The 24,939-nt window shown below is 48.9% G+C and overlaps 2 protein-coding genes across 6 annotated transcripts in view; one reads left to right on the top strand and one right to left on the bottom strand.

Moving 5' to 3' along the window:
- Positions 1-18,967, top strand: part of CPAMD8 (C3 and PZP like alpha-2-macroglobulin domain containing 8) — a 54,883-nt gene extending 35,916 nt beyond the window's left edge. For 2 of the 5 annotated variants that reach the window (XM_030257010.4, XM_030257009.4), the window contains exons 36-43: positions 1,899-1,986; positions 6,958-7,032; positions 7,642-7,747; positions 7,832-7,942; positions 8,573-8,785; positions 9,245-9,319; positions 14,405-14,600; positions 15,189-18,967. In XM_030257010.4, the coding sequence (XP_030112870.4) occupies positions 1,899-1,986; positions 6,958-7,032; positions 7,642-7,747; positions 7,832-7,942; positions 8,573-8,785; positions 9,245-9,319; positions 14,405-14,600; position 15,189 (865 nt within the window). In that variant the 3' untranslated portion in view covers positions 15,190-18,967. Of the gene's footprint in view, positions 1-1,898; positions 1,987-6,957; positions 7,033-7,641; positions 7,748-7,831; positions 7,943-8,572; positions 8,786-9,012; positions 9,130-9,244; positions 9,320-14,404; positions 14,601-15,188 lie in introns of those variants that run through there. The other 3 variants (XM_030257011.4, XM_072919414.1, XR_012052171.1) reach the window with 3 other exon arrangements.
- A 758-nt stretch (positions 18,968-19,725) lies between these two features.
- Positions 19,726-22,270, bottom strand: F2RL3 (F2R like thrombin or trypsin receptor 3). Its single transcript, XM_030257012.4, has 2 exons — positions 22,062-22,270; positions 19,726-20,977 (listed from the first exon to the last, which is right to left on the bottom strand). The coding sequence occupies exons 1-2, from the start codon at positions 22,135-22,137 to the stop codon at positions 19,908-19,910; spliced, it is 1,146 nt and encodes a 381-aa protein (XP_030112872.3). The 5' UTR covers positions 22,138-22,270; the 3' UTR covers positions 19,726-19,907.
- Positions 22,271-24,939: the final 2,669 nt, after the last annotated feature.

The raw sequence follows: 24,939 nt of genomic DNA, 5'->3' as shown, positions 1-24,939 counted from the left end.
TTATGACCAGGAGCGTGGCAGGTGGGGGTGCTGCTGCTTCCCTGAGCTCCAACAGGAGAACTCCAGAGAGTGCCTCAGATGGAAATGGAAAATTGTGGCTGCCCTATCAGAGCTTAATGGGAAACTCTGGCTTCCCCTATCAGTTTCTGTCCCTTCCTTCCTGCAGAGGCAAGGGCACACAGAGCCTGCAGACCTGAACAGAGCTGCAGGGCCCCAGGAAAAGATGGGATTTGTTTTCCCTGGCCCACGGGGCCATGCTGTGGCACAGGCACTACCCCCAAGTGTCACCGTGCCAACTTCTTCTCCCCTGCCTGAGCCCTCAGCCTGTTTTGGGGAGAGGATAAAATTCCTCAGTTGTGTCAGATGCTGAGGAGGCTTCCCTGCATCAGCACAACCTCTCTGCTGATAGTTCTGAAACTTCTGCCCTGGGAATTGCTGCAGCTGAGACAGAAATTTGAGAGGAAGCCCAGTGCAAGGAGATGGATTGCTTGGAAAGGAAACAAAAGCAAATGAAATCTTCCTTTCCTCCCTTTCTTCCTGTAATGATGCTCTCAGCTCCATCATCATCTTGCTGGGGCAGTGTGAAGAGAGGAGTGCAGCTCAGGATGACAACTGAGATATTTTGAGCTGGGGGTGTTCTCAGAATGTGATGAAGTGTTGTCATGCCCAGTCACATCCCTGGGGCACTGCTGAAGGGTTAGAGAGAACACAGGGTGGAAAACAGAAAGCTGTGATGTGTAACAGGCTGGAGAGATGCAGGCAAAGGGATCCTGGATTACTTATTTGGGAGTGTGGGTCTGTTTGAATACACTTTGCATGTTTTTGCATATTTTTATGCCCATTACCAAGAGGAGCATGGAGTTAGATGGGAATTAAGGAGGTTTAATGTCTCTGGGAGCCCTGAGTGGAGTGCCTCACCCAGAGCCAGCTGGCTCTGTCCCAAGGCCACCTGATGCTACTGTGAGCCTTGGGCTGGGGTGTGGCACCCCAACCTCAGCCAGTTCACCACCCCCTGAGCCAGCTGGCAAATTTGGTGCTGGAAGCTGTGGGAGTGTGTTTTCTCAGTGCTGGGCACCAGCTGATGAGCCCTGCTGGGCCCAGCTCAGGTGGGGCACAGCAAACAGGTGAGTGCCAAGGAGGGAGGGCTGGGAGCTGCTGGCAGCACAGAGAAAAGGAGCCTTGTTCTGGGATTCCAGGAGCTGCTTAGGATGGGCACTCCTCTGCCATGCTGCAACTTTTGACATTTTGCCCCAGCAGCCCATCTCTCCACGCCTTCCTGTGTGTGGGGGTTTTGTGCACATTTATAACAATTCCATTTCAGAGATTTTTCTGAGTATTCAGTTATACTCTAGGGGATGATACAGGCAAGTGATTTAACACCAGCAAGGCAGTTACTTTGCTGACTCGTTAGCAAAAGCTCTTTTCTCAGTGCCAGGGGTGAAACAGGCATTTATGAAACCCCAGGATTGAATGACCTTGCCTGGTGTTGGGAATTAGCATCCCTCTCCCACCACAGTCCATCTACAGCCCTTCTCTCAGGGTGGAACAGAAGTTTCTCCTACTCCAAGGGTTTATTTCCTTTTACCAAGAACATTTTCTCAGTGATTAATTGAAAAAGAAAGCAATCAGCCCTGCAGGTGGCTGCATCCTTCTGCTTTTCTGCCTCTGTGTTCCAGGACATCTCCTACCCCCTGTGAGCTGGGCATCATTTTGTTAAACAAAAGCAGAAAAGAGGATTTTTAAGAACCAGCTTGTGGCTTTCCCCAAGCACTTCAATGAGGAGAGCCTTTTAATATGTTTTTTATTTTTTTTTCTTCTGGAGTTGGCTTTTCCATTCTGAGCTGTCCATGGATCTTGAGTTTGTTCCCATTTTTCTCTCTTTTTGTTCCCATGGGAAGATGGCTGCACTCTGGATCCTCAAACATGGCAGTGTTGGAAGTGCCTTTGTTCTCAGGGTTTCGGGCAGATATTGAGAGCCTGGAACAGGTAAGGGGATGGGATCAGTGGGATGGATGGGATGGGATCAATGGGATGGGATGGGATGGATGAGATCAATGTGATCAGTGGGATGGATGGGATGAGATCAATAGAATGGGATCAATGAGATGGGATTTATGGGATCAGTGGGATGGATGAGATCAATGGGATGGGATCAGTGGGATGGATGGGATTGATGAGATGGGATCAGTGGGATGGATGGGATTGATGGGATGGGATCAGTGAGATGGGGGTGCAGGGCTGGGATGTGGATCTCTGACTGGGAGGGGTTCCCTCCAAGGGGCAAGAGAAGGCCATTGAGTGTCAGAGCACTGCTGAAAAGACACAATTAAAATTGGGAAAGGGGAGGAAGAGATTTCACTTGTCAAAAAATCTCTCTGAAATGAGGGAGCAGACGTTGTGAGCAGGCTGAGCAAACCCAACCCAGCCAAGCCAAGGTTTTCCTGAGCCAGTGCACAGTAATTAACTGAGACCCCTTGGAAAAGCTGAGGTGCAAATGTGCTCTAACAGGAGCTGTTTATGGCTGCTTAGTGAGCTGTGTTATCTCCAACATCTGGATCCCATTTCTTTGGAGGCTCTGTGTCTTGGAATTTTTTGCCCTTTTTATTTTTTTTCCCTTCTCTCTGGGAGAACATCGTGTTTCTTGCAGCCAAGCTGAGGTGGACAGAATGTGCCTCGTGCCCAGCCAGCCCTTCAGGGCAGATGAACTGTAATCTTGAGCTTTGCTTTATATTTGTGGGAGTATTCCATTCATTACAACTCATTACATTTTGTGGAACGTTGCATTCTCTGGTGGGGTTCTTATGCTGCAAAGATTTTTTTTTTTAAGGGACTGTTTAACTGAAGAGGTGTAAAATTTTTGCATCCTTGAGAGCTGGTAAAGAGCTAAAAAATATTTTGCTTCTAAAGGAACTCTTCTGTTAATAATTTTATCTCATTATATTGGGAAAGAAGGGACCTGAGGAAAGAATTTTAAAGTAGAAACCATTGTGAAGTTTAATTTGATATCATAATTCAAGGAAGAGTGCACATTGCTTTATCTTCTCTAGGATTTCACTTGATTTGGCTGATTTATAATTGAAACACCATTGCATTTTCTTAGAGGAAAAAGTTCTCTGGAGGGGTTTACAATCCATGTCAGAAGCTGCTGTCAGACGTCTCCTGTGAAGCCACAGAAATTTTTGTATTAATCCTTGAGAAGCAATTGCTTCCTCTCAGAACAGGAATATTAAATTATCCCTGTAAAGAGGAAAACTGCAGTTATTTACATCCATTCACACGTGGAGAAATCTATTTTCAAATCCAAGCATGTAAAATGGATCAGTTTTTATTTACCTGTGAGTCTGATATTCTCTCTCATGCAACCAACCGAATATGGCTGTTCAGGTGGGAGCAGGAGTTCTCCAGCATCCCCATGGGAAAAGAGGAAAATTTAGGTGAGGGGGCCTGCAGTGGGTTTGGTTCCTGCTTCCCCCCTCTGCTGAAGGTGCTGGAGCGATGCTCATGTGTGCAGTGCTGTCAAATATATTCTCTTTCATGGTCATTCATGTAAATAACAGCAGAAAAAATATGGATGAGAACCAGAAAGAGCTCCAAATGTCCCAGGAGAACAACAGGATATCTTTATGGTGTTAAACCTATGGAATGTTCTGTGAGCAGAGGGAAAGGGTCGAAAGAAAGAGCATGAAGGGTTTTCACTGCAGAAGAGCAGGAAAGTTCTCAAGGAATATATCCCTATAGCTTTTTTTTTTTTTTTTCATTTTTTCTTTTTTTCTTTTTTCCTTTTTTTCTTTTCCTTTTTTCCTTTTTTTTTCTTTTTTCTCCTTTTTTCCCTTTTTCCCTTTTTCCCTTTTTCCCTTTTTCCCTTTTTCCCTTTTTCCCTTTTTCCCTTTTTTCCTTTTCCTTTTCCTTTTCCTTTTTCCCTGCAGTGGGCAAAGAAGAAATAACAAATTTGGGTGAATGTCTCTTTTCCTGATGTCAGCTGAGAGTCTCTAAGCTGAGGAACCAGAGGAAGTCCCACTTGCCCTTGCAAGTGGGAACACTTTCCCCTTTTCCAGAGCAGCTCTGGGGCTGGTGACACACAGGCGTCCCAGGGAAGGGCTTGGGCCCCAGGCAGGCTCAGTTTGTGTGCAGTGACTGCTCACAGGCTCCTCCTGTGCTGTGGGTGATGGTTTGCCCTGCCCTGCGCTCTGGGTGTGTTCTGAGCAGAGGAACACTGAGAAAAATTGAAAATTGGGAATAAATTATTAACATGGGGCTGTGCTGTCTCCAAGGGACACTGATGATGGTATCGCAAGGAACTGGCTGTGTGATGTGCTCTGACACTTGGTTTGCAGTAGATCCCAGAATGGTTTGGGTTGGAAGGGATCTTAAAATTCATCCAGTGCCACCCCTGCCATGGCAGGGACACCTCCCACTGTCCCAGGCTGCTCCAAGCCCTGTCCAGCCTGGCCCTGGGCACTGCCAGGGATGCAGGGACAGCCACAGCTGCTCTGGGCACCCTGTGCCAAGAATTTCTGTCATAAGTGTGTGAGCCCAGAAAGCTCTGCTGCTCCCATAACAGATCAGAATAGCGGGAGATTTTCCTAAACTGGGATTTTGCATCTTCAAGAGGGAATGTTCCCTTGAAGAACGGAATTCCATGGTTTTTTTATCGCAGAAGCCCTTTTGCATCTCTAAAAATGAAATGTGGTGACAAAGCCCATGCATATCTCTGGACAGGCAGATACAGCCCCACCTGATCCACCTCTGCCAGGGAGAGCTCAGAGCCTGCAGGGGCTCCAGGAGAGCTGGAGAGGAACTTGGGACAAGGCATGGAGGGATAGGACACAGGGAATGGCTTCCCACTGGGAAATGGGAGATTTTTGTGGGATATTGGACAGGAATTGTTCCTTGGCAGGGTGGGCAGGCCTTGGCACAGGTGCCCAGAGCAGCTGTGGCTGCCCCTGGATCCCTGGCAGTGCCCAAGGCCAGGCTGGACAGGGCTTGGAGCAGCCTGGGACAGTGGAAGATGTCCCTGCCATGGCAGGGGTGGCACTGGATGAATTTTAAGATCCCTTCCCACCCAAACCATCCTGGGATTTCTTCATGGCTACCAAACGAGGGCACAACACGTAATTCACCCCCTGAAGCCTCACCACATGTTTTGGACACCACCTTGAGCAGCAGCAAGTCCCACCTTTGCCCCTGCTGCCTTTTCCCTGCCCTGCTGAGGAGGGGCTGGGCTGTAAATCTGGATTTTCTGTGATTTTTCCCTCAGCCCAGGCTGGGAGCAGCCCCACGTGCAGCCCCAGGGCAGCGCTGCTTAATGAGGGCTCTGTGCACACCCCGGCCACAAATCCTCCTAATAATGCTGGATGTCGACAGGGTCAGGAGGTCAGCCCAGGCTGGGATATATCAAACCTCACCAGAAAAATGCAGTTTTAGCTGAGCCCAGCAGTTCCCGGTGGCGCCGGCGTCTCCAGGCCCTCATAAAAGGCCTGTCTGCAGCCATGGACTGCTGAGTAATAACAGCCACCAGCAGGCCCCTAAAATTATAAGGACAAATTAAATTGGCCCTTTCCATATTGTGTGGGACTTAAACACATGTTGCTTTGCTTGTTACAGGAATAGCAGGAAGCTGGGGAGCAGGGGTTTACAAGTAGGAGCACTCTGCTGAGGGGAGGCACAGCTAAAGCTGCTGGTGGCAGGTCTGGGCAAATTCCAGTGTTTAGAAAGAAGCAATGCTGTTTGTTTTGTGTCATTCTAAAGAATAATTTCAGTTATAATTATTATAATATTTATTAGTAATAATAATACTTACTATTATTATTATTACTATTACTATTATTATTGTCTTTTTTTGTTCACATTTCCACAGAGATTTTTAGCCTACAATCTCAAAGTAACTTAAGAACATTAAAAACAAACAAGAAAAAACCCCACAAGAATATCCCTGGGGTTGTCTGACAGAGGTTGAAGTAATTGGGACACTTTGGAGAATAGAATTATAGAATAGAGTGCTCTGGCCCTAACTTGGCTCCCCAAACTTTGATTAAAACACAAAAGTTCTTTTCCACAAACCCTCATCTTCCCCAGCTTCAGTATTAGATATTTTCCATGCGCCAGATTCATTCTGAATACAAATTATCAAAATAATAATGCTTGATCAGGCAGGACAGTCACGGTATTGAGACGTTCCAAGTGCAGAAATCATAGGAGGAACTTCTGGAAAATCGAAAAGAAAGGTTTGGAGATGTGGGAAGAGCCCTTAGATGGTTTTCAGATGTTCCTTAGATAAAAGCAGAAGAAGTGGGTCTGTGGGCCTTCCTGGTACAATGCAAACCCCAAATTCCAAATCCCTGGGCCTCGAAGGGAGAGAAGATGAGGAGCAGAGGCCTGGCCTGACCCCATTTGTCAAAAGGGAGGATGCCTGGGGCTCTTTCAAATGGCTGCTCTTTTCAAATGTGAGGATTAATTTTCCTGGCAGAAGAATGTTTTGGATTTTTCAGCTGCTGGGAGGAGGGGACCTTCAATACCCAGTGAGATTCCCTGGTGGTCTGAGGGGTGTAAATAAATAAGAGACTTCATTGAGTGGTTCGGGGTCTCTGAGGTCTTGCTGGAGCCTTGGTACTGAAAACAATCTGGGAGCTGCTCGATGAGATCATGGATGAGGCATCAGCAGGGTCCCAGGGGGATAAGGAAGAGCCCTCAGCTGATGCACCTGATGCAAGAATTCCCCAGCAGGACACAGGTGGCTTCTCCTCCTCACTCATGTGACAGCAACTTCAATCTCTTTACATTTTCCCTCTCTTACGGAAACACCCTTTTCCAGCTGAAGAAATTCCTGGAGTTTAGTATCTGATGAGTTTTCTAAGCTGCCTGAAGTGTTACTTATTCTCTCATTTCTACCTGTTTTCTATAAAATGAGATTAAATGAAACACAATGATTTTTAATTTTTTTTTCTTTTTACCCCCCAGTTATTGATGAACAAGCAAATTGGGTTAAAAAGATATGAAGTGGATGGAAGAAAAGTCCTGTTTTATTTTGATGAGGTAATGGATTTGTTTCTTATAATTCTGTTGGATTTTGATGAGAGGCAAAGGAGCAGGGGATGAGGCAGAGTGTTGGGGGTCCCTCAGGGGTGAGGATCACCCTGCAGCTTTAAGTGGCCTCTTGCTTGAGCTTCTTTTGCTGCAGGTGGGGGTTGTGGTTTCACTTGGAAACCAAAGTACAACAGAGGCAGGTGATTCACTTCAGCCCATGGAGTGGTTTTGGTTGGATATCACTTAGATTTTTGCCTTGAAATAATCTGATTTTCAGGTCCAACTAGCAGTGCTAAATGCAGAATAATTAAATCTCACAGCACAGACCTGAGAGTGGAAGGTGAGTTCTCTCTTGGCTTGGTCAGCAGCAGGAAACTGTCTGGTGGTTGTGGGCAAGGAACACAGTGGAGTGTCTGCCATTGCTCTGTGGCAAAATGTGTTTTAAAGGTCAGCAAAACACCCTGGTTTAGTTCACCCTGTTTGGTTTTTATTCATTATCTCTGTCCCTATGCTTGGAGTATTGGAGGTGCCTTTGTACTTGGCATTTGGGGCACATGCCGTGTTCATTTCTCTTCACTTCAAGTGTAGTTTCTGAGTCTTTTATACCATTTCACACAGATTCCCAGCCAGTGCATGACCTGTGTGAAGTTCCAAGCTTTCAGAGAGCACATAGTTGGGAAAACAGCCCCTGTTCCTATCAAAGTGTACGATTACTACGAGCCAGGTTTGTGCCTGTTTCCCTTTGGTCCCTGCTGACATCAGATCTCCAGGCAGGAGGCTCAGCTGTGATTTCTCCTCCTTGCTGCAGCTTTTGAAGCCACTCGTTTCTACAACGTGAGTGAGAACAGCCCCCTGGCCAGGGAGCTCTGCGATGGCCCAACCTGCAACGAGGTGGAAAGCTCAGCCAGCCAGTGGGTTGGTGAGTTACCCCAAAACCACACAGATCTTCAGGAAAAATGAGACCCACAACTGTTATGAACTCAAAATATTTAGACAAATGTTATGCTTCACCCTCTATGTTACTGGAAGTTCCACAAAGGTTTAGGGGTTTGCAGTGTTAAAGTCACAACAGAGCAGTGGTGATCTTCAGGCACCAAAGTTACTGTAATTTGCTTCAGAGGCAAGATAAAATGCCTAATTCTGGAAAAACCTGCACATGGGGAGCTGTGTCAGTAAAAGAAGAGGTAAAAAATCTTTACCATGCAGTTTGGTTTTCTTTCTCTCCAGTATTTTGCAGTGGAGTTCCACAATTAACTATAGGAAGACTGAACAATTTCATACATCCATGAAAGGAATAACTTGCCCCAGAAGCTGTTGTTCCTTTCTGTGCTCTATGGCCAAAAAACAGTTGCTTTATCCCAAGTCAGGAAGCTGTTGCACCATCTTTCAAAAAGGCAACTTTGTTCCCAGAGCTTTTAATTCTCTCAAGTTTGTAAATCCCTCTTAGAAATCTTCAAGAATTCAACACAAAAACTGATGATCAGTGAAATATTTCCATTCCACCTTCCTCATGCTGTGCAAACCTGACTGGGATTTGTTTAATCCCCAGGCTTTGTCCACTCTGGCCCTTGCAACAACATCTTTGGCTGCCTGGAGGACGAGTACTTTGAGCAGTGCCTGTGCTCGCGGGACTGCGGCTACGACGGCGAGCCCGTGTGTGGCTCTGATGGCCACATCTACCCCAACCACTGCCAGATGGAGGTGGCATCTTGCAGGAACAACACCAGGATAGAGCAGATGCCCATGTCTCATTGTGCTGCCTGTAGGTTTCATTTACTTCCCTTTTCTGTCGTGGTTCAGCTGCAGGATGTTACAAATCTTCATTCGAGCAAGTTAATATTCCATACATGTGGTAGGGAAAGGAGGAGAATTCTGAACTTGCTCTGTGTTATTTTGCTGTTCATAGTACAACTGATTAAGTGATAAGGGCAGCTGCTTTTCAGCTTGAAATAACTGGTTTTCTGTTCTCATGAATACATGTTTTACCAGTCAGAATGAATTGAAGAGAAAATTAGTGATACTGTTTGAACTGAAGTGAATACTCCTGGATAAAAATTAAATCCATGAAATGTAACATGCTTTGGAGATTCTGCATGGACTTTCAAGGTGTGTAGTGTATCAGGGAACTGATTATGCCACCTCTGGAAATGCAAACCTTTTCTAGAGATGCATTATTAATGAATTACGTGACAAATGAGTTTATTTTTCTTTGTGTTTGCAGCCAAGAACTTACCAGAAGAAAGGGAGACACACTCCCACACAGCTGAGCAGCCCAGTGTTCCCCAGACTCCAGCAGGTAATGCAATACTTTTGTATTTATCCAAAGGCTTTCTTAAGTAAGGTTAAAGTTTGTCCCATCTCTGTATTAAGTACACGTGGCTCTCAAGCACAATTTAAGTAAAGATGCTGGATTTCTCCATCTTTTAGAAAAGACAGAATATTCAGAAATCAGAAAAAAGATAAAGAGGTCAAGGAAACTGAGGATGAGAGGTATTCAGCAGCAGACAGTTCTCCTAGTCCTTTTCCTTTCAGGAAATCATGCGGGAATCCTGCTCAGCTCAGCACCTGCAGGATTCAGATAATTGTTTGTAGGAGCGCACAACCGACCCTCTAATTTTCTCAGTCTTGCTGTGTTTGAACAACACACTCTCTGTGATTTTTTCTTCCACTACTAAGCTGGAAAGATCCCATTAAAAGCCAGGCTGATGTAATGTGCTCCAACAAACAACTGAGCAGGATGTGACAACAGCCCAAACCACTGCAAAGACTCAAATCCAGGTGGATTAACTTTGTCCCTGCAGTTCTGTGCAAAAACAGAGCTGGCAGTCTTGGTTCTCTCAGAACTGCTGTTTGGAATAGAGCGCCTTAGTGAACAAAAATGTTAAGGTCAGTGGATGGAGTAGCCAGGAATTTGGCTGCTCATTTTATTTGGTGCTTATGTTCATGCACTTTTTTCCAAGACTTGAGTCGAATTTGCTCATGGCTCACGATAAATCTCACCAAGAAGCAGTGGAGGGTCAATAGAATAGCTTGTTTCATGCTGTTTCTAGTAAATAAACTTGTCTAGATTTTTCCTGGCTGCTTTCCACTCATTAATTTTCCCCTGGCCTCCAACTCTCCCAGCGAATTGGTAAAACCAGTTTAATTCTTCAGGAGAAGAATTCAGTTCAGGAGCTCTGTGGTTCCTCATGTCCTCCTTGTGCACCAGAGTCAGACTAACACATCTCCAGCATGAGACACCATCCTGTTCTGTCCTTTCTGGACAGCAGCTGATGGACAGTTTTCTTATTAAGGTGCAAAAACATGGTGAATATTATGACATTTTCTAATGGTCATTCAGTCTTGGTGTTTCGTGTCTCTACTGCTTTCCTCCCCCTTTCTTTTTTTCCTGGAATTATTGTGAATATATCTGTATCTTGTTGCCTTTTATTCTATACACGTGCCATGTGCTTAGCATGGAGAATTTGCAACTGAACCCTTTCAAGCAGCATTCCCAAACTTTTTCATTTGGGCACTGCTGGACTGTGAGGCCATACCAAGGTCTGCAAAAATGGGGTTGCCATTATATAATTTTCAAATAAAAATTTCATATTTTTACCTGGGGAAAAAAAAAAGATGGAACTTGATGGTAACCCACAATCCAAAAAATGTTCAGAACAAGAGTTTCTGAAATAATCTGCATTGAAATCAAAGGAAAATCCCTCTGGTGTTTTCTGTTCTGAATTGACAGAAAGTGCTGGCTCAGAAGGAGCAAAAGGGGAAAATCTGATTATTTTGTGTGACATTGTAATGCAGATTTTAGAGGGACAAACTTGAGTGCCATAAGGATGTTTGTCAAAGCACGAGCACTCAGAGCTGGCTTTGTCCTGGGATCTGGGAGTGCCCAAATTCCCGGCAGGAGGATGCTGAGCTGGGAGCAGCCATGGCAGAGTGAGCATTCAGGAATCAAACTGACTAAATCCTGCACCAGGAAAAGGGCCCAGCATGTGATTTTCATTAATCCTCTGGGCTCCTCTCAGGTCAAGCACACGGGACATGAATCAAAGTGCAGCAGATGAATGAGCCCCTCCTCAGGCAGGCTCTCCTGGGCTCGCTGCTGCTGGAGCATGTGATGGGGTTAAGTCGGCTCAGGTGCTCCAGCAAGGGCTGTGCTGAGCCATGCCTAAATCTGGGACTTCCTAAAAGGATGCAAAACTCCAGGAGCCAAATCAAGCTTAGGGCAGGTTGGTGTAAAACCAACTGGGTGTGTTAATCTGCAGGAAATGCTGGGTTCTCAGAGAGGCACGTGGTGTTTGTGTTGTCTGGGAGCCTCCTGTGTTTGCCATGAGACTGGTGCAGCTCAGTGGGGCTGATGGATGCTTTAATTGAGGTCTTGTCCGTGTTACCCAGCAGTGGGAACAAGCAGCTGCCTCCCAGCCATCAGTGGGAATTGCAGGATGTGTTGGGGCTCCCTCTGGCACACACAGACCCACAGTGAAGTTCCACACACGCCAGTGGGTTTGCTGGAATAAATTCCAGCTGTTCAAGTAATTGAATATAGATGGCCCTGAAAGGTCAGGATGCAGCGCTGTTGCTGTTATCAGAACATTTTAAAATGCCTTCTCAAAGTCTGCAGAGACTTTGAGAGGCAGAATGGCTGAGGTTTGACCTTAAAACTTGTTTTGAACAGATGGGTGGGATCCTCTTTGCATCTGTAGATCCTCTGATTGCCAGGGAAGTTTGCAGGGTGACAGGACTCAGCTGAAATAACTCCTGTGTGAATCCCCTTCCTCAGCTGTTCCTTCTCAGGTGAATTACCGAGTCTCAAAAGGGTGGAACAGGATTTTGATGAGTGGACCCAGCTCTGGGTGTGCTCGTGTGCCTTCACAGCCTGCTGCAATATTTATTTGGATAGAAAGCCCTGGAGCAGGAGCTGAGTTACTAACTGGGGTCTCACTGAATTTCTGACTGTGGCTTTCCTGAGATCCTTGTCACTGCTTAACCACAAGGATCTGGGTGGATTTCAGAGCCTGTGGGATCCCCAGTAGCTCTGACAGTGTCTCTGTGATGAAGTGGTGCTTTGATTGCTTCCACAGATCACTAACTCTCTTCTGAAACTGCCTAAATCTCTGCCAAAGGCACTCAAGGCACAGAACTGATGTTGGAGGGCAATATGTTGCCATCTCAGTGCTGTGGTTCTGCATGGGTTTGGTGGAAAGAAAACATCCAAGTGTGTGGGGCAGCAGTGCTGGGGTATCAGTGCTGCTGTGAGCAGGAAGCCCCCCCAGGCTCAGCTCTGGGCCCCTGCCTCTCCCCACAGCCATGTCCTTTGCACAGTTTGGCTCCAACAATCAGAAAGGGCCAATGGCTGGAACTGGAAGAAAGTTCTAGGTGGAATTACAACACTTTTGTTTGGTGGTGGTGTTTTGTTTGTGGGGTTTGGTTTTTTTTTTTAATTAAATGCCTAACCCTAACCCACACAAGCTCCCATCAGGAACATCAGCCTGAGCTCTGCTTCCAGGTGGAGTCATCCCCAAAATTCCCTGGCTGTCATCCCCACAGGGCTGCAGCTCTTTCAGGATTGATTGAACTGGCACAGGGCTGTTTTTCCTCTCCCCCCATCACTGCCCAGCAAACATTGGCCTCGGCACAAACATTTGGGGCTGGGGGAATGGTTTGTGTGCAGCAGGAAACGCCGGCCTGTGCTCTTTGCTTGGGCTCCAGCGCTGAATTCCTGGGAAGAGTCAGGCCTGTGATGTTCGTCCCAGCCCTGGTGGACAGCAATCACCCATTCATAGAAGGAGCTCATGGTCTGGCAGGTTCTCACAGGGAGGAGGCCAAGAAGGAGTGAACAGAGCCTCACTCCCCTGCCCAGAGCTGGGACGATGTGGGAGGCAACAGGGAAGATCCTTCAGATATTTTATTCCTAGAGAACAAACATTTTCAAAGGCCTTGATGAGTGTTCTCTTTAAATAAAGCCAGCTTTGGGCGGGCGGGGGACGTTTCCTCCCTGCAATAATTCTGCCTCAGTGCTTGCTTTGCTTTGGATTAGAGCAGTGTACACACAGAGCAAACAGGAAGGATGGACAGCTGAGCTGGCTCGTGGAGCACTTTAGGAAACACAGATCTGCTGCCGTTCCTAGAAGTTTTATCTTGCAGTTTTGCCCTCTGGACAGGGAGCACAGAGGCACAGCCTGGTGTGAGCGGGCTGTGTGCAGTGAGAGGGACCTGCCAGTGTCAGCACAGACTGCAGGGAGTGGGAAGAGGAGAAATTCCTACTTCTGCCTGTGCTGGGTCTGTCCCTACAGAAAGTGATGGAAATTTCAGTGCTGTGTGACAGTGCTGGGGCAGAGGTACCTCAGCTCCTCATTCAGGCTGGAGTCAATGGCTCTGCTCTGGGTTCCTGGCCTCGAAACCTTCACACTTGGGCTGAAAAGAAGGTTATCTGCCTCCACTGCTCAGTCACCAAGTGAGCTGTTCCCTCAGGGTCTCCCTCCAGTTTTGTCACCTGTTTTATGAAATGATGCACAGCTGAGGGCACACAGGACATGTCCCCATGCAGATGGGGCTCACCTAACCTGAGGTGCCTGGTCAGAGGAGAGATTTTCAGGTGCAGAGTGAATCCCCTGTGCCATCTGCCCTCTGCATGATACTTTTATCTTGCTGTGTGCAGCCCTCAGGCTGATGGGTTTGAACTCCAGCACCTCAGTTAATTCCATGGTGGAAAAGGAGACTTGGAGATTTTTTCAAACTGCATTGCCCTTTGCCTCCCTTTATTTCCCTTTCCCCCCTTGTTTTCTCCTTCTTTCCCCCCTTGTTCTCTCCTTCTTTCTCCCCTTGTTTTCTCCTTCTTTCCCCCCTTGTTCTCTCCTTCTTTCCCCCCTTGTTCTCTCCTTCTTTCCTCCTTGTTTTCTCCTTCTTTCTCCTCTTGTTTTCTCCTTCTTTCTCCCCTTGTTTCTTCTATCCCCCCGTGTTTTTTCCTTCTTTCCCCCCTTGTTTCTCCTTCTTTCTCCCCTTGTTTTCTCCTTCTTTCCCTCTTGTTTTCTCCTTTCCTTCCTTGTTTCTTCTTCTTCCCCCCTTGTTTCTTCTTCTTCCCTGCCTTGTTTTCTCATTTCCCCTCATTGTTTCCTCCTTTTCCCACCCTTATTTACCTTCCTCCTTTGTTTTCCCTTTTCCTCCTTGTTTCCCTCTTTACCCTACTCTTTGTCCCCCCACTTTCCTTTCACTTTATTCCAGTTTCTCAGACTGGGAAATGAAAACTCTGCTTTTGCAGCAGCTTCTCCCTTCCCCTGTGAACCCCAGCAGGCAGGTGCAGATGTGCTGACACCTGCAGCCTCCTTCCCTGGTGTCCCTGACTAAATCCCTTCCTCCTGCTGCCCTGCCCTGCTGCGTGGCCATACAGCTCCTGCAGCTCTGCTTCCTCCAGCAGCCGAGGATGGGCCCCCCCTGCACACAGACCTGTCCTACTACTCCTACGAGTACGACCCCGATGCCTTCGCCGTGGAGGGCGACGTGTTCGAGGTGGTGGCAGAGCTGAGCACGGCCAGCACCTTCAGGGAAGGGGACAGCAGCCAGGCCGAGGTCACCCCGGCAGAATGGTGAGTCCACAGCGGGGCAGGGGGCTGCTCTGAGCCAGCCTGTGGTGTCCCTGTGCTGGTCAGTTCTCCAAAAAGGGGTCAGTGGGAATGGGGTGTAGCTGTAAAAGGCTCTGGGACCTCAGTGGTTTCATCCGCAGGGGAATGGAGTGATCTGTCACTTGGGGTGTTCAGCTGGAGCAGAGGAGCCCAGGGGAGGTTCATCAATCTCATGAAAGGGGAAGAGGAATGGACACGGATTTTGCTTTGGGGTGACAGCTCCTGGAGCCCAGCAAGGGCTGTGCCAGGCCTTGGCATGGAGCTCAGGGAAAGGTTCTTCCCCCCGAGGGTGCTGGCACTGCCCAGGCTCCCCAGGGAATGGTCCCGGCCCCGAGGCTGCCAGAGCTGCAGGAGCGTTTGGACAGCGCTCTCAGGGCTGCTCAGGGTGGGGCTGTTGGGGGGTCTGGGCAGGGACAGGGGCTGGATTTGATCCCTGAGGGTCCCTCCCAGCTCTGTGACCTTTTCAGCTTTTCCCTGCCCAGGCTCAGCAATGTCTCACAAAGATGCATCACAGCAAGGTGACTTTTCTTCCTTGTGTTCTCTTTCCCACAGAAATACATAACTTAAATAAAGAGGCTCAGAATCGACTCCTGTATGAGTTTGTTCCTCCAGACGACCTGCTGCAGAACAGAATCTGAATGATGACTACTTCCTGATGCCCTCAGAACTGTAGGCTTTGCTGCCCCACGGGGCAGATTTGGAGCTCTAAGGGGGACACTCAGCGTTATTTTTCTGTCCATTTTCCTGCCTTCTTGTGCATCCTCTTTGGAGCCTTTCCAGTGATGAGAGACCAATATGCTGTGCCCTCTAGGTGAGAAAAATAGGGGCTGGAATTCAAACCTATACAGCATTTCCAAGTGTTTTCTCTGCTATCAGGTTATTCTGCAAATGCCATTTCCTAGCTACACTTAGAAGCTAAGTCCAGGCCTTGTGCTTAGCTAAACTGCTGTTTGAGGAAAGATGGCTGAGAAGTATTTTGCTCAAATTATAATAATAAAAATCAGTGTGTTTTTCCAATTGTGACATAGCAAGAGGCTACTCATCTTCACCAGCCCATCAGTCTGCACCCATGAGAGAAACACTTCCCTGTGGCTCCACAATTCAGGGAAGCTCTTGGGAGGTACATTTTACCTGAGAAAACTGAAATCCACTGCCAGGGCTGAAAGGCTTCATGTCTGCTGCTGTCTGCAAGCCTCAGGTGGGTGTTTGCAGCCTCAGCAGAGGCAGGGATGAGGTGGGGGAGCCCCCTTTGTGTTGCACTACGTGCTGACAGGGGCTGCTTGCAGCCTTCTCAGCCCCTTTCTCCTCAAAGCCTGGCCTGAAAATGAACCTGGCCCAGGCACAGCCCTTTTAAATGTTTGCCTGACTTCACCAACCCTTTTCATTTCGCTCCCACTGGCACCCAGCACAGCATGTTCTGGCCCTGGTACTCCCTGGCCAGGCTCTGGCTCTGCTGGCCAGTACCAATCCCTGGTGTCACAGGCTGGACTCCCTCGGTCTGACCTGCCCCAAGCAACGTGGCAAAACTTAAAAAGAAAAGCTTTGTGTTTCCAAAAGTGCAGGAGCCAAGATTTCTGAGTTTCCCTTCCTGCCTGGAGCAGCATTGTTCTCTTTGGAGGAGTTACATGCAATTGCCTCTTGCAAAATAGTGTTAATATTTTATCTTCCCACTTCTATTGTTACCAGGACCCAGAGCAGGGTGGAAACTCCTTTTGAGGGTGTTTATTGGTGAATGGAAACAGAAAAAAAAAAAAGCCCAGCTCCATTCATTTTTAAGGCTTGTTTACACAGGAACCATGACAAGAATATATCCCAGTATAGACATTCCATTCCAGAATAAAGGCAAGTATTTTCCAGAAAAATGTCCACATGGGGACAACCAGGAGGTATCCCAGAGCTTGGGCATGTGTAGCTTCCAGTTCTTTTTGTCTGGGGCCAGACATTTGCAGAATGCAGTTGACATGATGAAGGTCTGGGTCCTGAAGTTCCCAGGAATTTCTGAGCTGCCTCGTTGGCAGCTTTGCCAGCCTCCCCTCGTGGCTGCTCCAGGATCCTGCTGGGATGAGGGTCCTGCCCCACATCTGGGGTGTGCAGGGACAGATCCTGCCCTCACCCTGGCAGCTGCATTCCTGCCTGGCAGGTAAATAAATGCCTTTAAACTAAATTCCACCTCCTGCAAGCAACTGTCCTGGCAGGCACTGGCTATTGTGTACACACACAGGACTGAGTCAATATTTATCCCTGGGTGAATAACAGGCATAGTTATAACAGGCCTAGTGTGAGCTGCAACAAGATTTCTTTTTTCTTTTTCTTTTTTTTTTTTTCCCCTTTTCTAAAACTGAAAACTGCACAATACAAACCCTGCTGTTTGCTCGTTCAGGCTGCAGCTGTTTGGTGCTGTGAGTTGGGAGGATGAGGCATTTGGTCACCCTGGTGATGTCTGTGACTGGCTTCATCCAGGAGATGGGATCTGTGTTCTGGATGCCTCAGTCCCTTCCTGGTTTTCCTTTCCTGCTCTCTCTCACCTACTGTACTCCCAGTGAATGCTTCTGGAGAGATATTTGAAGTCATTTTAAATTGCTTGGTCCTCTCACAGATCCTTGGGCACTCAGACCTCCCCCTGGGGATGGAGGAGGTGAGGATGAGGAGTTCCAGCCAAGAATCAAACCTGGCTTTCTTCACTTTCCTCAGGCTGTGGGACATGTAATGTCCTAATTCCAGATGCAGACATCCCCCTGTTGCTGCCAGGTAAATAATTCCTGCTGGTGGTGCCAGCCCATCAATCAGGGCCTTGTCTGAGGGATCTCTGTGCCAGTGCTTGAGGCAGAGGAGTCTGGCTTCTGTTTTACAATTCAAAGTAAAGCCAGAGAGCCCTGGACCCTCAGAAGGCAAAGGCAAAGCAGTCTTAATGTCCTCAGAGCCAGACAGAGCAGGGCAGTGTGTGGGAGGGCATCTGACAGGATTTCTAGATCCTGACTTCACCCCCAGCCTTGGCACTTCCAGTCCCTCTGCTCTTGGCAGCCTCTGCCTCCTCCTGCTCTTGCTACACCAAACCAGCTCCTCTTTGTGGCTAAAAAGAAAAAAGGTGCTTTTATTTAAGGAATTGATCAAGGAACCTGCAGTTCCACCACTGTGGTTGCCTTTTCCCCTGATCAAAGGGATAAAGGAGAAGGTCTCTGCTCTCTTCTCCACCGCAGCTGAGGTTCCAGAGCTTTCCCCTGTCCCACATTTGCTGTTCATGTTTCTTGTAACCATTATTCATTCTTATCTAGGGGGAAAAAAAAATCATAGCTTGTTTTTCTTCCATTCTTCAACATCCTGCTTTTGGAATACAGAAACTGTAGGACTGGATCCCTGAGCACCACAGGACACAGCACAGCTGAACAGACTCAAAGCCATTCACAGGCTTAGGCCCAGCTCTGCTCAGTCTCCCTCCTGTCCCTGAGAGCACAAGGACACCTCAGGCTCCCACTTTGTGCACCTCAGCCAGGCAGTTTAGAGAGAAAGATTGGTTTTATTGTTTTTTCCACCAAGGAAAAGAGCAGCTGGGTGCTGGAAAGCCAAAGCCAGCAAGGCCAGCAGCTGCTGCTGCTGCCTTGGGCTGTTTCTGGCTTAGAGATTTTGCCTCCCTCTGTCAGAGAGATGTTTCTCCTTTCCTTTTACTGATGGTCCCTCACTGCAAAAGGAGAAAAGTGCCAGTGGGTTTGTAAGACACAGAAATCTCTTCTTCCATCGAGTTCTGTGACTGAATAGCTGCAGCAGTGCTAGTTATCAGTGATTGATGCTTGCAATCCTTTCAAGAAAATTAATATTTATATATTTGTAACTGTACATTATGCAGAGTAATCATTACCATGGTATTTATTTTAAAGCAATAGTTCCCCTTGTTCTTTCTTGTCCTGTGTTTTGGTCTTGCCGCTTCCCCTCCTTAATCAGCCTCAGTAGAAAGCAAATACCAGAAGAATGTTCAGCTTGCTTGAAGAACATCCCCAACACACTAGCACTTGCTTTGCTCACACTGACTGTTGACATTTAATGCACAATAACCTGGTTTTCATTATTGTGAATAGAGCAACTATTTAGAAAACTTCTACCAGCCTGGGTTTGGGTTTGGGTTTTTTTTCATCCCTACTGTTTCTGACTGAGTGCCCAGCACCCAGAGCCCAGCTTTGTGTTTTCCCCTCTTTTTGCCTTTTGCCCCCACAGGTACACACAAACAGCTCTCTGACCAGTTGTTGGTTTGTTCACACACATCTTAGCAAGTCTGAGTCCAGAAAAGTGTTTGTTTTAGATTCTGATAAATATTTTATTAAAAACTGATTTTAAGACAATCCTCTCTGCCTCTTATTCATGCTTTATGTTGTCAAGCCTGTGCTGGGAACACTAAAGAATTAAGAAGCTCTAAAGAGGTTTATTGCTCATTTTCTACCTGGCTGCTCACAGAGCTGTGCCCCAGTTGTGTCTGAGAGATGAGCAGGCTGCATTTTGTCAGATTTGCAGCAGGTTCCAACAAACAACAAAGTTGAGCACCTCTTTGATCAGAGCCAGCTTTTGGCTGTGGGTGACATTACATGAAGGAAGTGTGGAGTACCAGAGGCTTTTCTCCTTCCCTACTTTACTATTTCCCTTCATGGGACATAATTTTTTTACAAAATCCATTAATATAACCTTTGCCTCAAAGAAATGATGGATGCCAAGGGCGATTTGCAAAAACAGGGATTAGTGCAGGGGATTTTTACACCTTTTACCACAGTGAGCTGACATTCCTGAGGGGTTGCTTACAGATCAAGCCAAGAAAGTTTTTGCTACACAAACCAGTACTCTGCACTCCTTTGACAGACTGGTTTAGTTAATATTTTGAAGCATTTAGAAATTTGGTTTTGCAACGATGGCTCTTTTTCAGTTTTAGGGGAAGGGAATATGCATTTAAGGGCAATGAATCCAGGAGCAGGACTAGCAGGCAGGGAGCAGCCAGGTTAGGAACACCAGACCGAGCTGAATGGGAGGAACATCCCTGCTGGTATGTGAGCAGCTGAGAAGCTGCAGGCAGCATCCCAGTAAAGGATGGATGTGTCCAGCACTCAGCATCTTGTCTGAGCAAAGAATCCCACAGCCTGGGTTTATTCATCCTTATCTGTGCAGACAGGGGAAAGCACTTGGCTCCTGGGAAACTCTGTTCTGGGTGAAACTTGTGGAATTCCAGTGTTGAATTCATCTTATCCCCACTGTGTGCGTGATGAGCGCCCTGGGAGCAGGAGCTGGGCTGGAGGCTCACACCAGCGAATGCTTGGAACGGGGCAGCGTTTCCTTGGAGGTCTTCAGGGAAGTGGTGGTTTTTTTGCTGCCCTTGAAGACTCTTCTCCTCACCTTCTCCCGGAAATCCTCCGACACGTAGTAGTAGATGAAGGGGTCAGCGCAGCTGTTGAAGGTGCTGAGGGCCAGGCTGACCATGTAGCTGAGGTACAGCCGGCCGTGCAGCCTGGAGCAGGGGCTGGAGTAGTGAAGGAGCAGGAGGACGTTGCTGGGGGCATAGAAAACCACGAGGGAGACGAGCACGAGGGCCGTGAGCTTGGCAGCGTGGCAGTAGCGGCCGCCGCCGCGCAGGAGGACGCGCAGCACCGCGCCCGAGCTCAGCGCCAGCAGCAGCAGCGGCAGCAGGAAGGCGCAGGAGATCAGCGCCACGAAGTAATAAAAGTAGAAGCCGTCGTCCTCGTGCCGGGGCAGGACATCGTGGCACAGCGTGAGGCCTGCCCCGAGCAGGGGGTAGGACTGCTGCTGCAGGGTCAGGGGCAGCGTCAGGGCCGCGGCGCAGAGCCAGACCGCGGCGCAGGTGCCGGCGGCCAGGCCGGGAGTGCGGAAAGCGCGGGAGGAGAAGGGGTGAGCCACGGCCAGGTAGCGATCCACGCTGATGCAGGTGAGCAGCAGCACGGAGCAGTACATGTTGCCGTAGAAGAGAGCTGTAGTGAGGCGGCACAGCCCTTCCCCGAAGGGCCAGTGGTTGCCCAGGAAATAGTAGGAGATCTTGAAGGGCAGCACGGAGACGAGCAGCAGGTCGGCGGTGGCCAGGTTCATCAGGAAGACGGTGGAGGCCAGGCGCTCGGCCCTGGTGGCCAGCACCCAGAGGGCCAGCGCGTTGGCCGGCAGCCCCAGCAGGAACGCCAGGCTGTAGAGGCAGGGGATGAGGCGCACGGTGACGGCGCTGCCCAGCTGGGCGCGGGTGACCTCGGGGATCAGCAGGTAGGTGACGTTGTTGACCGTGGCCTGGTCCCCTGGGATGGCTCGGGGACACGGGGTGACCTCGGGTGTGCTGACCTGCTCACTGGTGCTGTTCTGAGAGTAATCTGTGAGGAAGGCAGCCTGTTACTCACTCAGCCTGTTCCTCACTCAGCCTGTTCCTCACTCAGCCTGTTCCTCACTCAGCGTGTTCCTCACTCAGCCTGTTCCTCACTCAGCCTGTTCCTCACTCAGCCTGTTCCTCACTCAGCGTGTTCCTCACTCATCGTGTTCCTCCACTCAGCCTGTTCCTCACTCATCCTGTTCCTCACTCAGCCTGTTCCTCACTCATCCTGTTCCTCACTCAGCCTGTTCCTCACTCATCCTATTCCTCACTCAGCCTGTTCCTCACCCATCCTGTTCCTCACTCAGCCTGTTCCTCACTCAGCCTGTTCCTCACTAAGCTAGACACTCTGTGGAGGCTGCGCACACAGCTCACCCCAAAGGCTGCTCTTTGTCTTTTCTCTTGGAGTCTCTACAGGAATGTTCTGGAAAGGCTGTTGAGTTGAAAAAGCTGGCTGGCAGAGTTAGGTGTGCAGGAGCCACCCTCAGCCACCTTTCTGAGAACATCCCTGATTCCTTTGCCCTGTGGTTTCCCACAGCTCACAATGGACTGTGATGCTCTACAGCCATCAGCAGGCCTGGGAATCCAGAGAGAAATTCCCATGTACAGCCATGAACAGGCCTGGGGATCCAGAGAGCAATTCCCATGTACAGCCATGAACAGACCTGGGGATCCAGAGAGAAATTCCCATGTACGGCCATGAACAGGCCTGGGGATCCAGAGAGAAATTCCCATTACAACCATGAACATGCCTGGGAATCCAGAGAATAAATCCTCTGCCAGGCTTTCACAACAATCCAGAGTTCTGGAGCCACTCCAGCGTAAAGCTGTGGCTCTGGGTGTATAATTAGCTAAAGATTTCACATTTGAGTCCTTTCTGGTTTACTGCTCCTCTATTTTTCCTTTCTCTTTCTAGTTTCTTCCACCCCAGCTTCTTTCCCTGCTGTATCACCTCTGTCAACCTCCCTCTTCAACAAGAGCCCACACGGAGCTCTATCGGGCATCCTCCCATGTGACCCCATTAAAAAATGAGTTTCCAGGGATCTTCCAAAGGTCCAAACCCCAGCACTTTAACAAGCAGCACTCACCATCATAGTCCGAGGCCAGGCAGAGTCCCCAGAGGGCACAGCAGAGCAGGAGCTGCCTGCTCCCAAGGGTCCCCATGGCAGGGCAGGCTCTGCACAGCCCAGAGCTGGGTGGCAGCAGCAGCAGCAGGGACCCTGCTTACGCATTTCCTCCCGCTGTCCTTAACTCTCGGAAGGAACGGGGCAGGATGAGGGGATGGAGGGGCTGGCACCACAGGAGCTCAGGCTGGACACCCCAGCGTCAGAGGGGACTGGGAGGGGCTTGTTCATCCAGGCCCCAAGTGTTTTAGGGCTGCACTACATCCTCAGTGAGATGACGGCTCAAGTGACTCATCTGGGTCTCCTTCCTGCTCCAGAATATTCCTGGAAATAACAAATGTGGTCAGGTTTGGTGCAGTCTGCACATAAACAGAACCCACGCACCTCTGCCTGTGGGAACGCTGAGCATCCTCCCACTGCAGAGACCTGAGTGGCTCTGTGGGTGAGCTGAGGTCTTTTCCTAAAGCCTGAGTCACGACATTTGCTGGTACTACAAACAGGGAGATATCCCAGACACCAGAGCTGCAGACCACACAGATCTCCCAGTGATTCCAGGGGGCTCCTGCAGACTCGTGTTCTGGCAATGGAAGGGTTTTAGTGTCAGCCTTGCAGCCTTCAGATCAGGCTGGGCCATTCAGAGTTCCCTTTTATTCCCTTTTATTCCTGCTTCTCCTTCCTGGCTAAACAGCACCAAGCTCCTGCACTTTTTACTGCAGAGGATGGTTAAAAGTCCTCTGGGTTGGAGCTCTTTGCACTGGAAAGCAGCAGCAGGAGCACCATGAGACATCAAGGGCGAGTGGCAGAGAGAGGGAGATGCTTTTCTTCCGCTGATAAACCTCTGGGACAGGGAGAGCAGCTCCACGCAGCAGGAAAGGAAAGGGGCCTGCAAAGGGCACGCAGGAAGTCCCTGCTGTTGGGGAGATAATGGGGAGCTCCAGCCCCACAAAAAGCTGCTTTTTCCCAGAGCTGAGCAGTCCCACCCTGCACAATCCCCACTCTGCCTGGGAGAAGAACTCAGAGCAGCTGCTGGTTGTGCCCAGAGAACTCGGATGCTGGAACAGGGACTGGCAGAGGTTCACTGAGCCTTCAGATCCTTTGCTGCCGGGTCCTCCCTGCTCTAACCCCCAGAGCAGGTCCCTTCTGTGCTCTGCTCTGCACAGCAGCTCTGGGAAGCTCCCAAATCCTCTCCCATCTCCCGAGTCAGAGCCCCAGAGCGGCCCTGGCCACCACGTGCACGAGCCAGTGGGACAGGAGGTCATGGCTGGGAGGGTGCTGGGCTTTGGGCTGTTCTCTGCAGTCCTTGCCTGGCTCTGCAGGGAAGGAAGGAAGGACAGGAGCTGGAGCCCAGGCAGTAGGAACTGTAAATTTGGTTTGGCAACCTGAGGAGCAGCTCGTTTCTCTCTCCTCGCCTCATGAATGGCCTCTTCTGTGAAGGTTGCAAATCTGAGCCTGGCTGCTGTTTGATGAGATTCTTCTATTCCAAGGAGAAAATGATCCTATTTCCTTTGCTTTCACCATATTCCCACATCCTTGTGCCGAGCGTGTCAAGAGGTGGAGTTCCACTGGCAGGGAGAGGGAAGATGCAATGTTAGATGTTTTGCTTTTGTGATTCTCTCAGGATTTATGAACCATTGCAGAATGACTCATGTGGCCACATATTTTCCATGCCTCAGCCAGGATCCTTTCCATGCTCTGTATGCAAAAAATTAGCCATAATCAGGTTCAGATAGTGTGCAAATCACAGCCCTGCTTCCTATGGGCAGGTCTCTGGAGTGGAGCAGAGAGGGGTTACTCATCGCTGTATCCTTCATTTTTCAGATGCTGTGTGATCTTAATGACTGCCTTAGATGCAGAACAGCTTGCCTGAAAATTCTTATGCCAGAGGTTTGTCACGGCTTGTTAACATCTCTTTAAGTCGTGTGATCCCTGCCCTGTGGGGTAACAATTTGGTTTTAAAGTAATTCATTGTGCAATAGATCATCTCCTGGGAGCAGGGGCTCTTCCATTCCGTGGCTCTGAACCCAAAAGATGTAATGCTGGAAATCGGGCTGGGGATTTCAGAGCTCAGGGGGAGGCTACAAACACCACCTGGCCTGTCCCATACATCTTGGAGGCTTGGAAGAGCAAACTGTGGTGGGTAAAGGATGGGATTCACTCTGTCTGCTCCATTCCAGTGCTTCCAGAGGGTTCCTGAGCAGCAGCTCAGAGCTGGTTCTGCAGGCTCTGCACGTTCAAGGTACCCTCAAATCTCTGCCACAGGTCCCCTCTTTCTCCCTGGGCCAGCCTGAGACTCTCCATGGCTCCAGGGAATCCCCTCCTCTGCCTCCTGTTTGTCCCACAGCTCTCCTGTTCCTCTGGGATGCCACCTAATCTCCTGTTCCTCTGGGATCCCACCTAATCTCCTGTTCCTCTGGGATCCCACCTAATCTCTTCCCTGGTGACCCCAGATGTTCTCAGCCTCACACTGCTGAGGGAGGTTCTTCAGAGCTGCTCTTCTGCTTGCTGGCAGTTTTCACTTCACACCATAAAATTCCATGAGAAGATACTTTCCAGGAATATTTGAAGCTTATTAACACCCCTACAACTCAGTGTTCTGGAATAGCTTTTTGGGGGCATTTCTCAGCAAGATAGTGACACTGGGGTGGGGGGTACCTGTCACAGGGACATTTCTCTCTGTGCACCTCTAAGAAAAATCCTGAGAGAGAGAGAAATGTCCCTGTGGCAGGTACCTGGTGTGACACAGCCACCACCATCATCATCATCATCATCATCAATCATCCTCATCATTCCTTTCCAGCATCAGGACCCTTTAGATTCATTCTTTAGCACAGATTAGGAGTTG

The sequence above is a fragment of the Taeniopygia guttata genome, chromosome 28 (genome assembly GCF_048771995.1).
Source record: "Taeniopygia guttata chromosome 28, bTaeGut7.mat, whole genome shotgun sequence".
NCBI lineage: Eukaryota > Metazoa > Chordata > Aves > Passeriformes > Estrildidae > Taeniopygia > Taeniopygia guttata.
The sequence above is the reverse complement of the archived record's forward strand: the minus strand, read 5'-3'. Positions and strand labels throughout refer to the sequence as shown.

Bases quoted from the DNA above. Each gene is read 5' to 3' on its own strand.
- F2RL3 (XM_030257012.4), bottom strand. From the start codon at position 22,137: ATGGGGACCCTTGGGAGCAGGCAGCTCCTGCTCTGCTGTGCCCTCTGG. The intron at 20,978-22,061 runs GTGAGTGCTGCT...CCTTCCTCACAG, and splicing joins CCTGGCCTCGGACTATGATG to ATTACTCTCAGAACAGCACC.